This window comes from Colias philodice, chromosome 29, assembly GCF_061535455.1.
Source record: "Colias philodice isolate Cphi_HAF_F1 chromosome 29, ilColPhil1 Martin Lab GWU primary, whole genome shotgun sequence".
NCBI classification, from domain to species: domain Eukaryota; kingdom Metazoa; phylum Arthropoda; class Insecta; order Lepidoptera; family Pieridae; genus Colias; species Colias philodice.
In genome coordinates, this window is record NC_143114.1 from 6,898,002 (window position 1) to 6,913,751 (window position 15,750).

Here is a 15,750-nt window from a genome sequence, read left to right on the forward strand (position 1 = left end):
CCACAAAACAATTTAAACACAGTCTAACTTTAAACCTCTGGGGGGATCTGTCACTTTGATAGTTGTCTATGTGAAATACGACAAAACCAGATTATAGAGAACCCGCGCTTAAAGTTAAAACCTGTCTGTTTTTTGTGGTAATACAGTTTATTTTTAATTCTTAAGACAAGAAATATATTATTTTTGTTAAATCTGTTTGTAGTATCTAAACTGAAGCATATAAAGAATTTGTGAAACAAGTTAGATTAACATAGAAAAGCGGAAAATAAAATTGTAGTTAAAATCATATATTTGTACGGTTTTTAAGGATTTACATAGTCGATAACAAAAGAAAATAATTTTATTATACACTAGCAGTCCGCCCCGGCTTCGCCCGTGGTACATATTTACGTTTTCTATACATAAGAACCATCCTCGTACTTCAAGGAATATAATAAAAAAGACGTTGCGTTATAATAAAAAAGCGCGACATGCGCTACACAAAGCAGTGTTCGGAACCGTTCGAACAGTTTCACTTTTACCGTGGTTTCATTTAACCACACAACATTTTTATATATATGGATATGTTTCATAGCTTTTATTTATTTAGAAATTTCAAACAATATCATCTCCATTGAGATCATGGAACTATAGTCATTGAGATAATATTAATAGGAGATGACACCGCCTACATCACTTATGTTCCACTCAACATACGTCATGTGACGTATGTTGAGCGGTATTTTTTAATGGTTTTAAAGTGAAACGCATCAAACATGCCTTCGTGTGTGTTACGATATTGCACAAATAATACAAATAATACGGAAAAGTGCAAAGGAATAACTTTCATCGTTAAGTACCTAACTAAATAATAATTTTTAAAACTTAGTTAGAGCAAAAAAATGGCGCACAGATTTTGTTCGTGGTGTCTCCTCCATACGTAGTAATATTATCTCAATGATCATCTCATATAATCATCCCTTTCATATTTTTATACATAGCAATTCATTAAAAGTCTAGAATTTTTAAATTTAGTCGAACTGAAAAAGAGTTTAATTTAAAATTACATAACTTGTTTTTTGGTAAATAACATATTTATATACATACAAAACTTATGTTAGAAAAAAAAGCAAGAAGCGAGGCCATTATTTTATTTTATATATTAAAAATTAAAATTACTCAAAAAATATTCAGTTCGGTTTTTTATCTTTTTAAAATAGCAAGTCATTTGTAAAATCACGTGCATCAAAATTATATTTAAAATTAGATAATTTTTTTTTTGCAAAATCACGCTCAAAAAGAAAATTTTCAAGGTTCCCGCCAATTTTGAGCAGAGACAATGACACTGTCATTGTGACATTTGACGCAGTTTATTATCTTTGGTTTTTTATTTATCGAATACAGGCTGTTTCACCCTTCTAGTCCGAGTCACAGGTTTATCCTTATCTTCTAACTTCCCAGGGCTCGTTGCCCTTAGCAACGTCTTTTTTCTTAAACTTTTAGTGTCTTTTTTCTTTGTAATTTCAGATGGAGTTCCTATGGGAGTTAAAAATTCGGCTTCTAGATTTTTAGCGATCTTTCTTGAGTATGTTTTGTGCGAAGTTTGTGGGGTGAAAAATGCCTCGTTTGGCGTTGATTTTGGGGTGGAAAATTGCTCTGTTTTCGGGGTATCTGCTTGCGTTATTACTATGTTAGGTCTCGATCTAGTCGGTCTAGGCGTTATAATTTCTAAACTAGGTTTAGGTATCACCGGTTCAGGGATTTTAAACTTCGATTTAGGTTTCTCTATTTTCGGCTCTTCCTCCGGATCGTCCAAATTGATTTTTTTGGCGACTTTTCGTTTGATTGGAATTTCTTCTTTTTGCACTAGCTTCACTGTGTCTATGGGCAGAGTTTTGCCTTCTGGCGTTTTGGCTTCATGGTTCGTGCTTATTTTGAGCGAATCGAAGTCTATGTCCAGTTCCTTTGGTATTTCTGGACGTTTTTCACGCAAAAGAGCTGAAGATACTAGCAAGTTAGATATCTCATTTTGTAGATAAACGTCAATATCATTTTCTGAGAGAATCTCATGTATCCTAACTATACAATCGTCTGCTTTCTCAAAATTCTTTTCGGACAGTTCAAAAAAGGCCAGCTCAATCAAAAATTCAACTTCCAATTCATGAAATTCCTTAAAGCAACTATCCTTCACCAAATTGACTATATATTTCTCGAATTGTTTAGCATTTTGCACAAAAATCGACTTCAATTTCGTCTCAGCTAGCTCAAAAGTTTTCAACGCACCATTAAAATAATTCCTAGCGATCACATCTTCCTTAGATCTAAAGTACATAGATGCTTCTAGGCTTGAAATCTGGCTTGAAAGTATTGCACAAGCCGGCATGACGCATGCATAGCATGAGCATGCGTCATGCTTTAAGAACTCCGGTGTTATAAACGCGGGTACAGAAATACAAGGCAAGGAAGGACTAAGTTGTGTTCTAATCATAGTATCTCTCATGGTTTCTATGTGGTCGTGTTTTGGGGTAAACGATTGGATCTTTTTATTTAAGTCTATATTGGTTATGTGTATGTCGGTTGTGTCGAGTATGTTTTTGAGTGCGTTGTTGATTTTCACCTGGAAAGGAAGAATTCAATAATTTAAAAATATGTCAAGGATTTGAAAATTTAATTTATCAAGTATGGGAACGAAACAATCTATTTATTTATTTATTATTAATACTTTATTGCTCTTAGAATTATTACAATAATACTTAATCTAAGAATACTTTAAAACAATTGCGGTCTTATCGCTATGCAGCGATTTCTTCCAGACAACCGGACGTACGGAGAGAAATTAATCTATGTATTTTTTAAAAGTTAAATTACTTCAAACAACATTGAGAAATAAACCTTTATATGCACGTATTTGGAACTACAACTTCCCCCTTATAACTCAACTATAATTTATTTTGTTTGTTTAACCAGCTAATCTAAGGAACTACGGGTCCGATTTGATAAATTCTATCAATATTGAATATGTATGCGAAAATATTTCAAGTGCGGGTAGTTACACTTACAACTACTCTTTCATTTCTTTTGTATTCTACTTGAGCACATTTTGTATCGTTTTATTATGACTGGCCGGCCGGTTGGCTTGGTTGGTAGTAACCCTGCCTTCTAAGTCACTGGTTGTGGATTCGATTCCCGCCCGGGGCAAATATTTGTGTGATGAACATAGATGTTTGCTCTGTGTCTGGGTGTTAATTATCTATATAAGTATTTATTTAAAATTATATATGTATGTTTATCAGCCATCTGGTTTCCATAACACAAGCGAAAGCTTAGTATGGGATCAGATCGTGCCGTGTGTGAAAAATTGTCCTGAAATATTTATTTATTTATACTTACTTGAGCATCCTCAGGCCAGCAGGTCTGTGTGACTGCCCCATATATTACCCCCTGCCCCTTGCCCCCACTTGCCCCTAACCCTGCCCCACCCGCTGTTTTTGCCCGACGCCATAATTTCAGATATTTACACAGTTTTACACATTTTTCAGTTGCCAGACATGTATTGTATTTAAGGAGGAGGTTGTTTCTACGTTTGGTTGTCCATACTGTGCCTGAAAAATGTAATAATATTGTAAAAAAGCGTGTGTGTGTGTGTCACGTGTCAGAAGTGAAACTTCTTTGGAAAGATTCTAAGGTACTAAAATCGTCGCCTTACTCCATGACGTGACGGTATTGCCATGACGCGGCCTTGAAATTTTACTCTCAACGCGCCTAAAGAAGTTTCACTTAAAAAGATACGAATACGACTTTTATATTAACCATATTAACAAAAAAAAGGATGGCTTTTTCAAGCCTCAACCACTGAAGTGATTTCGATGAAATTTGGTATAGAGATAGCTTGAGATCTGAGATAGGTCAGAGGATAGTAACACTAACTAAATAGGGATTCTTTCTTGCATGGTTTTGTCTGAGAGGCACATCTCAGGTGAACATATAAAAAACTTCACAAAAAGAATTACGTCACATCTCTATTATAATATTTTTTTTATATTTATAAACTACTAGCGGTCCGCCCCGGCTTCGCCCGTGGTACCTACATGTTTAAACTATCCTATCTCTCAAGTTGGACCGAACTGCACATGGTGTGCGAATTTTATTATAATCGGTTAAGTAGTTTAGGAGTCCATTGAGGACAAACATTGTGACACGAGATTTATATACATATAAATTATAAACTACTAGTGGTCCGCCCCGGCTTCGCCCGTGGTACATATTTCGCAATAAAAGGTAGCCTATGTCCTTTCTCAGGTATCAAAATATCTCCATACCAAATTTCATGCAAATTGGTTCAGTAGTTTAGGCGTGATTGAGTAACAGACAGACAGACAGAGTTACTTTCGCACTTATAATATTAGTATGGATAAATATAAAAAAAATATCCTTACCCACAGTAGCAGTAGCCAAATAATGTCTTTGTATAGCATTCACTGCAGTTAGTGAATTAAAACCAGAATCAGGACACAACAATACCTGCGCCTCCATCAACCTACCGAGCGCTAAGTCCACTGAAAATAAAAATATATGAAAAATAATTTGGAAAATCCAAAAGTGCACGCCTCATAATTTTTTTTTAATAATTATTTATTAATTATTATTTTTGTTTATTTAATAACAATTAAACCACATCGAATCAGACCCTGAAAAATGAAAGGGTTCTATTCCTGAGCATACTCAAGCGTAAGAGAAAAAAAAAGACTCGATTAGTAAAGTATTTCGGTCGCTATCGTGTTAACAAGAAAAAGGATCCGCACATACAGACACACGGACGTCCAAGACAGAACTTTTTTAAACTGTTTTTTAACTAGTTTAAATAACAAAAATGACATCAAAAATATCATGAACGTTAAAAATAGTGTTTTTTCTTAATATGTGTGTGTATGTATTATCTTACAAGTGCAATGTATGATACATAAAGACATTTTAAGTTTGAAAAATCAGATGTTTTGCGCGAAGTGACAGTAGTACCCACCTCAACGCTTCGCTTATGAGGCGTGCAATAATATATTTATTATATAAAAAAATGTGTGCGTGTAATAGTGTACACACGTAAGAAACTTCTTTATGACCTTATTTTTCAAAAAATAATTTACTATATGCAACTTTAAAGAAATACGTCAAATCAAAGATGGCGCGTAACGGAAAAATGTCACGCGTAACGAAAAAATGTTACTTAAAAATTACTTCATGAATTATATAATGCACACAAATAAGTGTCCACTTGTTCTAGCGAGCAACTCCAACTAAGATAAATGCTTTATCAAAATCGCAAATCGACACATCCATTTTGACCATACCAACTGACAAACATACAAAATAAAACTCACATTGCATATCCGGATATAACTTGAAAGCGTTCACGATATGCGCTTGCGCAGTTCTTAACAAAATGGCTGCCGCTGTGTGTCGCTTGCTTTTGATGTAATATATCTGTAATTAATACAATATTAAGCTATTTAAAATATCTTTTTTATACCCCTCATCTATACTTAATATTATAAAGCTAAAAAGTTTGTTTGTTTGAACGCGCTAATCTCAGGAGCCAGTAGTTTCTGAGATTCTGTCTGATTTGAAAAATTATTTGGGTGTTAGATAGCCCGTTTATCGAAGGCTATAGGGCATAGGCTATATATCATCACGCTAAGACTAACAGGAGTGGAGCATTGCGGGTAAAACCGCGGAGCACAGCTAGTATGATGATATGATATAATATAAAAAATTCGTAAAATTTGTTGGAAAAATTTATAAATATCGCATCAACAGAAATCTGCGTTGTTTCTATATGTAACAGACTATAATATATTGTCTAATATTAAACTAGCTTTCCAACCGCGGCTTCGTCCGCGTTTTCAAAGAAATACCCGCATTGTTCCCGTTCCCGTGGGATTTCCGGGATAAAACCAATCCTATGTGTTAATCCAAGTTACCCTCTATATGTGTGCTTTTTTATTGTAATCGGTACAGTAGTATTTGCGTGAAAGAGTGACAAACATGCATACACATACATTTATCCTCACAAACTTTCGCATTTAATAAATTAGTAGGATTAAAATTTAAAATAATGCGACCTAAATGGAATTTCCAAAAAAAAAATATCATAAAAATCTGATAAAATAAATTCCTTCAACTAAGCCATTAATATTTTAATTAGATTCAATAAAATTAGCGAATACTACAAATTGTTAATAGAATAACATTGACAAAAAAAAAACTTACCGCAACTTCACAAATGAAAACCAACGCAATCTCCATAGATTCCTTTGTTCCCACTACACTTGTCCATAATTGGACAGCATTTGCTGAGATGCTGTCAATTTCTGGATACTGTCTCTCAGCGTGGTATAATATGGTACCAACGTTTCGTATGTAGGAAACCCTAAAATGTATTTTTTTAAATATAATAATAATAGTTAAAAAAAACTAAAAAACACGCTTTTTATAGAAAACCGAACTAAAAAATATAAAATTTTATCAAATTAGTGTATTGTCATTGGTCCTCAATAAATCTACAAAGTTTGAACGAAATCTGGCCGTTTAAAGTGGGTTAAAATCGCGCCCAAAGAAGTCGGTTACAAACAAACATACAGGTGAAGCTAATATAAAGCGTGTAATTAAGAGTTCAGCATTTGCTGATAACTACATAGTATAACAAAGTCGCTTTTTCTGACCCTATGTATGATTAAATCTTTAAAACTCCGCAGCGGATTTTGATGAGTTTTTTTTAAATAGATTTTTTAAATAGATTCTCGAGGAAAAGCTACTTTTTCCTTAGTCAGAAAATAGATATCAAATAAATTTTTAATGTTTATCCTTCTATATAATTACTAGCGGTCCGCCCCGGCTCCGCCCGTGGTACATGTTTACGTTTTCTCTCCATAAGAATCATCCTCGTATTTCAAGGAATATTATAAATAAAATTAACGAAATTGGTTCAGCCGTTCTCGAGTATTGCGCTTAGCAACAAATTTGGCGATTCATTTCTATTATATAGACAAGCTTACCACCCGCGGCATCACCCGCTTTGTCTAAAACCTAATAAATTATATACTAAACCTTCCTCATGAATCACTATCTATTAAAAAAAACAGCATCGAAGTCCGTTGCACAGTTTTAAAGATTTAAGCATACAAAGGGACATAGGGACAGAGAAAGCGACTTTGTTTTATACTATGTAGTGATGTTGTATTGATAAAAACTTATAGTTAAGTTAATAATAACTTACTTATCACCCAAAAATTTGCTCAATCTAAGGCACATATTCGCCAACTGTAAAGCATGAACTGTTCTATGTACATGTAACAATTGTTGGACTATCACTTCGCAAATCCGTAGAAAATGGGCCAGCCGGTAGTGAGGTACTGAAAATAAGTTAAAAAATATATTTTAATTTTTAGCCATTTGGGGAGGAAGAAAAGATTTGATTGATATTTTATAATAATTTTTTAAATCCCTTTTGAAATGCTGTGCAATTGTTGTTTTTTTATTGTTATTTTGATGACAAAGTCTGTAATTTTTTTAAATATAGAGACACCTTCAATAATTCTTGTTATAATTATATTTAAACAATATATTACGGTCAAAAGTGCCTTTTCAGGGGTACATCGTAATAACTGTACTTTGAGACAAAAATAATATTGAATTTTTGTATATTTGACATTTTAAACATTGAAAACAAATTTTAAATCTCACATATTTATATTCTATTAACTTAATGAACAAAAAATTTTTAGACTTTCACCTAACACCTAACACTTTGACTTTACACTTCACACTTTGACTTACACTTTACACTTTGACTTACACTTTACACTTTCACTTCATACATACCATCACCCAAGTCCCGTATGAAACTCGCCAACAATTCGACGCCACGAATCGAGTCCTTCGTCGCTGTGTGTTCTTGCGATAGTGTTCTAAGCACTACTACACTTTTGTCTAAGTCGAGTAACTGAAATTTTAGATAAAATGGTAAAAAAAGGTATTTTTTTATATTTCGAATATTGTAATGTTATACGAAAAAATAATCCTCTATTGCTTGTTGAAGTGAAACTTCTTTAGGCGCATTGAGAGTAAAATTTCAAGGTCACGTCATGGCAATACCGTCACGTCATAGAATACGGCGACGATTGTTGTATCTTTGAATCTTACTAAAGAAGTCTCACTTATGACACATGTGCTCGGTACACACGCTTTTTAACAGCAAAATTTTTTTTTCAAGGTGTATGCGAAAAAAACCCTAAAAGACGTCATTTTCAAACCTCGACTTACACTTTACACCTTTAAAATTTAGAATTATGACATTTCAAAAATACTTCACTACATAGTATAAAACAAAGTCACTTTCTCTGTCCCTATCTATGTCCCTGTATGCTTAAATCTTTAAAACTACGCAACGGATTTTGATGCAGTTTTTTTTACTAGATAGAGTGATTCAAGAGGAAGGTTTTAGTATATAATTTATTAAGTTTTAGACAAAGCGGGCGAAGCCGCGGGTGGTAAGCTAGTTAAATATAAAATTGAGTTGTTAATTGAGTATGAGTTTGAGTTTAATCCGTCAGTCCTCGGATCACAGACACAATAGAAAATCTATTGTGTCTCGGCCCGATCGGGCCGCTCGGTGGTCAATGGGTTAAACTCACTTGTTCCACTGGTTTCCATCCATACTTTTCGCTCGCATCGAGCAAATCGTGCTCCGATTTTATGAATAATAATGCCACATACACCATCTTATCTTCTAATGTTAGTTTCTGAAAACGAGAAAATTGTCAATTTTATTTATTTATTTATCAATTCTTTATTGCACTTAAAGATAATAAAAAAGAAATACAGACACTTAAATATAGCTTAAACTAAGTACAAATGGCGGTCTTATCGCTTTAGAGCGATTTCTTCCAGACAACCTTTGGTACAGTAGAGTAGTAAGTAATTAGTAATTTTAAAGAATAAAAAAATTCGATCACGAGGCGGGATTTGAACCCGCGTCTCCTAAGGATGTTAGCGATTTTTTTATTATATAAATAAATATAAATATTTCAAGACAATTTTTCACATACGACACGATCTGATCCCATACAAAGCTTGCGCTTGTGTTATGGAAACCAGATGGCTGATAAACATACATATATAATTTTAAATACATACTTATATATACATAATTAACACCCAGACACAGAACAAACTATGTTCATCACACAAATATTTGCCCCGGGTGGGAATCGAACCTACGACCTCTGGCTTGGAAGGCAGGGCCACTACCGACCAAGCCAACCGGTCAGTCAAATATAACAAAGTTATTTAAATTTTCTATTTCCATGTTGATTTTTGTATGAATATTTTCAATATACATAGTATTTAAGTTAGTTAAGTTTATATTGTACTAGCGGTCCGCTGCGGCTTCGCCCGTGGTACATATTTCGCAATAAAAAGTAGCCTATGTCTTTTCTCGGGTATTAAAATATCTCCATACCATATTTTATGCAAATTGGTTCAGTAGTTTAGGCAAACACCCAGACACAGAACAAACATGTTCATCACACAAATATTTGCCCCGGGTGGGAATCGAACCCACGACCTCTGGCTTGGAAGGCAGGGCCACTACCGACCAAGCCAACCGGTCAGTCAAATATAACAGTACTGTATTTTTTCTGGGTCTTTACTCACATTCCAATCCATGTCATTTATTATTTCTTTGACAATTTCTTTGTATCTATCATTCTGTATCCACTTCACTATGCTCGGAGTTTTTAGAATGATATCGTAAAATGTATCCTTTATCGCTTTTTTGTCTTCAGCTGTAAATATAACAAAAAAAATGTATGCGTGTACTAGAGTACACACGTAAGAAGTGAAACTTCTTTATGACCTTAAAAATGTCACGAGTATGGCGTAACGCAAAAATGTCACGCGTACGGCGTAACGCAAAAATGTCACGCGTACGGTGTAACGCAAAAATGTTACACTAAATTTTTGTACAACCCCGATAAAGAAGTTTCACTTCAAAAAAAAATTATAAAAAAAATGTGTGCGTGTACTAGTTAGTGTACACACGTTAGAAATGAAACTTAATTTTCAAAAAATAATTTATTTAATGCAACTTTACAGAAAAACGTCAATCACGCGTGGTAGGGATAAGAAAAAGATGGCGCGTAACGAAAAAATGTCACGCGTAACGAAAAAATAACACTAAATTTTTTTCCAACCCCGATAAAGAAGTTTCACTTCAATAACATGAAAGTAATTTTACGATTTTATTATTATATTGTTATTTTCATAGCTCATATGAAATGAAACTTTGAACTACAATAAAATATTGCATTATTAATCAATTGACCGATTGTTCTAGCATTACTTTAGAAATGGTTAGACCCTTTTTAATGGGACTTGCGCTGCTGATTCTGATTCTCATGAAAGTGAAAATTAATTGGCTTATTAAAAAAGAACAACACACACTAATTCTTTTCAAACATAACTGTCACTTATACACAAAAAAATTATCAATATAGATTCAGCAGTTTATATGCATTACACTGTTAGAGTGACTTACTTTTCGCTTATATGTATAAGCCTATCAATATCAGTCCAGCAGTTTATGCCTCAAACTGACAGACCAACTTTTAAATACATTAAATTACTTACCGCAACCCAAAAAACGATTAGAATTGACCATCTTGTATAAGGACACTATAACACCAGTTATAGGTGCTAATGACGGCCACAGTTTCTCGTACATTGCAAATTCATGCTTTAATAATTCACTGAAAATAAAATATCTATTCTATACTAATATTATAAAGAGGAAAGGTTTGTAATTATGTATGTATGTATGTTACGCTTTCCCGCTTAAACCTCTCAATCGATTTTGATGAAATTTGACACAGACAATCTTTAGACCCTGAGAAAGAACATAGGCTACCTTTTATTGCGAAATATGTACCACGGGCGAAGCCGGGGCGGAACGCTAGTATTATAATAATTACACAATATGTTGTACAATAATTACAAATTATGTTGAGAATAGGGCTTTTCTACAAGGTAGCTTACTTACTATTAAAACACAAATTATTTATAAAAAATAAAAAAAAAACATATTAAATTATATATATATTGGATATACATTCTATCTTTGCTATGCATCAAAGAGTCAAGAAGGGACGGACAGACCGACAATACAGACAGGCATTTGTAATATAATATTGAGTTAGAAAGAGAGAGAAGACTGTATAGTACTTTCTCTCTCTACTTGCGCAAGCGCAGCGCGATAAAGCAAAGTAACGCTTAATTTCGTCAATAGAGATGACAGAAGGACACTGCAATATTCTCTTTCAAAATGTTTTCATCATCTTACTCATATTAATTCCATACTCATATTATATTATTTTAAAATTGAAATGTCATCACTACATAGTAACAAAGTCGCTTTCTCTGTCCCTATGTCCCTTTGTATGCTTAAATCTTTAAAACTACGCAACGGATTTTGATGCGGTTTTTTTTAATACTACATAAATTGATTCAAGAGGAAGGAATATATAATTTATTAGGTTTTAGACAAAGCGGGCGAAGCCGCGGGCAGTAAGCTAGTTGTTAAATAAACATAAAAACTTACCTAAACTTAACATGTTTCAAAAACGGTTTAATATCAACACCACCCTCCCTAGTTTCGCACGCGCTCAGCACGGATAGAAACTGCAAATCTTGATTATCATTGTCCTCAACTTTCGCCGCCTTTCCCTTCATACTGACCACAATATTCATATATTTCTCGTTTTTCACATCTTGCGAAAAAGCCAAACTCAAAAACGCGTCGCGAATACCTCCTTCGTACATTTTATTGTCCAGTTCACATATACTTTTATTATACAGCCCGCGGCTGACGTTTTTAAAATCACCCGCCTTAAAATTCTCCAATTCTTTTGACAGGTAAATGTCAAAAAGCGTTATGGAAAACTCGTAGTTACCCGCCTTGTGCAACAAGATGGCGGCGTTGTGAACATCTGTTTGCAATTTTACGTGATATTTACTAATATTAACACAACCAGCTGCTTTCAATTCGTCCAAAATAGAATACTGATTTTCTCTAATCGCGTGGAATACTTCCGATTTGGATGAAAAAGAATTATCATTTACGGCTTTATTTATTAAGTTTTTCACCAAAAAGCTTAGCCGTAGAGCGTCGTGTAGACCAGTTTTTATATTACAATTTTCGCATTTGACTAACTGGCTGCACTTTTTCGCTTTACCCATTAAAAATAATACGAAATTCAAGCAACTGCTTTCCATACTTGAAACATTCATTTCATACGATTCAATCCAGAGTCGGAGCATTTGATTTAGAAATGGGTAGGTCGCGTACATTAAGCTCTTATATCCTAATTTCTCTGTTGTTTCACACGAAACTATCAAGTTTTTAAACACATTATCTATATTGTTGGCTCGTTTACTAAATATATACAAAAACGAGTTCAAATAGAATGTTTGGAAGCAATGAAATATATCCGCACGATGGCCCAGTAAAGATATACATATTCTTATAATATCTTCCAAAGGAGAGTTTTTAAAGTCAATCTTACTCAAGTTTTCCGTTACAACATAGATGCAATCGTTGAATCTCACATACAATTCCGTTAACTGTTTATCATTACACTGTTTTATAGTGTTAGCATGTGTAGCAATCGCGTCGAATAATTTACGATAACTCTCATTCAAGTCAGTTGTAGCATCACCGAAGATGTAATACATCTTTTTAACAATAATTGGTAATAAATTAGTGCAGAAGTCGTTAATATCTTTGTATATCGTTATCACTTTGGTCAAATCATCGTTGAATTTTGGTAACAGTTTCTTTATGGCCAGTTTTGTTTTTAGCTTTTCGATGTACGTCAGTCGATCGACAAGTATGCTCCAATACGTTTTGTGGTAATCCTTGAGAAGGTTGTTTACGTCACATTCGAAAGGCATGAAGGATAATTTGAGTATGAGTTCTGGTGGTACTGATGTGCTCTGAAAAAATGAAATAATATCTATACTAATATTATAAAGCTGAATAGTTTGTTTGAATGCGCTAATCTCAAGAACTACTGATGCGATTAGAAAAATTCTTTCCGTGTTGGATAGCCCATTTATCGAGGTAGGCTATAGGCTATAATATAATATCACCACACTAACACCAACAGAAGCGGAGCCACGCGGGTGAAACCGCGGAGCGCAGCTAGTCTAGTAATAATATATTATTCTATAATTTAATCTGCTTACAATGAAATTTATTTTTGTTTTGTAACTAAAGATTGAAAAACTAAAGATTTTTAGTAAAATGTTCAGGTAATGTTAATGTAAAAGGTTTCAACATCAAACATGGTATATTTGCGAGCTGATATATCTAATCATGTCACAAACAGCTTCTTTTTTTGGTAAGGTGATGAGTTTGTTTGAACACACTAATCTCAGTACCGTCTGAACCCCATTAAAAAATTATTTAACAGTTGGATCCCTTATCCCAAGTCCTATATGCTATTATATCATATTATGGGTCACAGACGAAACCAGGACAGACTGTTCATATAGTACAATTGTATAGGTAACAAAACACCATAGCCTATTTACTTAAAACTCACTGTTTAAATTTCAATTAATTTTATTTCATTTTGAGTATTATATTGTTATTTTAATTAATTTTATCAAGTGATTATTTTAAAATGTATTTTATTAAGTTAAAATGTATTTAATGCGTATATTATTATTTTTTTTTTAATGTAATTAATTTTTGTAGTGCTCATTTTTTATTAGTTGTCCATCATGTCCTATATTTTTTGTGTATTTTTTATGTAAAACAATCGATGTACAGCTGCTAATGAGCCTTAATAAAATAAAAATAAAACTCACCTGTCTCACAATATATTTATGTACATGATAAATACACGCAAGGCTCTTCACTCGCTCCTCTCCCTCCAAACCTCTGTTCTGCCTCACACATTCTATACATAGTGTTATTAGTTCTGTGCTGTTTATTCTTTGTTTCCATGTTGGTACTTTTTCTAAGTTCCTGTAATATATGGTTCAATAGATAAGTTATACGGATGGTAAATATAGTGATGAATATTGTGATGAATATTGAATAATATAATATAGTGATGAATATTGAAGTACAGGAGTCCGTTTATAATGACATCGATGGGAATTGACGAACATGTCAAAATAAGGATTTTGTAGAAAATAATCTCCTTTTTTTGTTAGTATGTATTTATTTCAATACAGAGAAAAGGTAACTACACATTGAGACAAGAAACAAAAAAGGCGCGAGCGCCGTACATCGTAGGATATCACATAATTGTCCCAAACACTGTCAAAAGTGTTAAAAATCATTTCAGCACTATGTATAACCGGATAATTTATTAAACATTGGTCACAATTATTAGCGACATGTCACTATTACGAAGTTATTTTATCCGAATCTTCTTATACATATATAAAATTCTCGTGTCACAATGTTAGTCTGCATACTCCTCCGAAACGGGTGGACCGATTCTCATGAAATTTTCTGTGCATATCGGGTAAGTCTGAGAATCGGCCAACATCTATTTTTCATATGTACCACGGGCGAAGCCGGGGCGGACCGCTAGTTTTTATATAGAATTTTATATGGAAACCAAACTTCGCTGTGTAATAAGCGGTTGTGTGTGCTTCGCTTCGTTATAATAAGCGGTTGGTCATTATAAAAGGATTCTACTGTATGTTTTTGATGATTAAATAGCACTTCTAATGAAGTCTAGTTGAATGAATAAATTCTAAATAAATGAATTTGAAATGAATTCACTACAAAGTCAAGTTCAGTATCTATCATATAAATATAGTTTTATTTTTTTTATATAATATTTTGTAGTATGCTTAATTATTGCTTAATACAGGTGTAGTTGCGTCAGCTGATCACCAAATACATTTTCTTAAAACTTAAATTAATCTATAGCACATTTTTAAAGGTTTAATACATATACAATAGTTTAATAGTCTCAGTTAATTCAAATTAGGTAATTTAACAAATTTACGCTAAGATATAAACTCCTTAACAAGTAGCCTGTGGCGAATTATTAAATAGTTTACACAAAGAAGATTCGTAAGTTCTCCCTGATCTTGAAAACTATGTGTATCACTAAATAATGAACTTTATCACTACATAGTATAAAACAAAGTCGCTTTTTCTGTCCCTATGGGCCTATGTATGCTTAAATCTTTAAAACTACGCAACGCATTTTGATGTGTTTTTTTTTAAATAGAGTGATACAAGGCGAAGGTTTTAGTATAAAATTTATTTGGTTTTAGACAAAGCGGGCAAAGCCGCGGGCGGTAAGCTAGTACTAATATGATGTAAACTTACCTGCATAATACGCATAAAACATTTAACGAAAAGGATTGTTTATCTTTGGTCGACAGTTTCGTTAGCAAAACAGTGAAATCCTTACACGCCGTTTCTAAGTTGTAATAGTCGTTTTCAGATCCATGCGCTTTGAGCTTCGTCACAAAGTTAGTAGCTTCACTTACAGTCATCTTTAAGAATCATTTAATACGATATTCTCTCGATATTATTATAGTTTCCGAAATTTTGTAAGCACTTTCAAGTTTCAAGTTTCAAATAGTGCAACCGTTAGCTCAACTGTCAAATGTCAACTCGTTTTTTTTATATTTTATGGACTGGATACGTACTGGATACGAGAGTAAACGAGACCTTGTAGCCAA

The 15,750-nt window shown here is 33.4% G+C and overlaps 1 protein-coding gene across 1 annotated transcript; it reads right to left on the minus strand.

The window, feature by feature from the left end:
• Positions 1 to 977: 977 nt before the first annotated feature.
• LOC149476070 (uncharacterized) lies at positions 978 to 15,641 on the minus strand. The gene is made up of 13 exons (XM_089712507.1): positions 15,392 to 15,641; positions 13,903 to 14,062; positions 11,630 to 13,023; positions 10,663 to 10,781; positions 9,688 to 9,818; positions 8,667 to 8,774; positions 7,855 to 7,975; positions 7,250 to 7,385; positions 6,244 to 6,403; positions 5,355 to 5,457; positions 4,416 to 4,535; positions 3,370 to 3,581; positions 978 to 2,596 (listed from the first exon to the last, which is right to left on the minus strand). Exons 1-13 carry the CDS (start codon positions 15,559 to 15,561, stop codon positions 1,367 to 1,369), a joined length of 4,164 nt encoding a protein of 1,387 aa, XP_089568633.1. The 5' UTR covers positions 15,562 to 15,641; the 3' UTR covers positions 978 to 1,366.
• Positions 15,642 to 15,750: the final 109 nt, after the last annotated feature.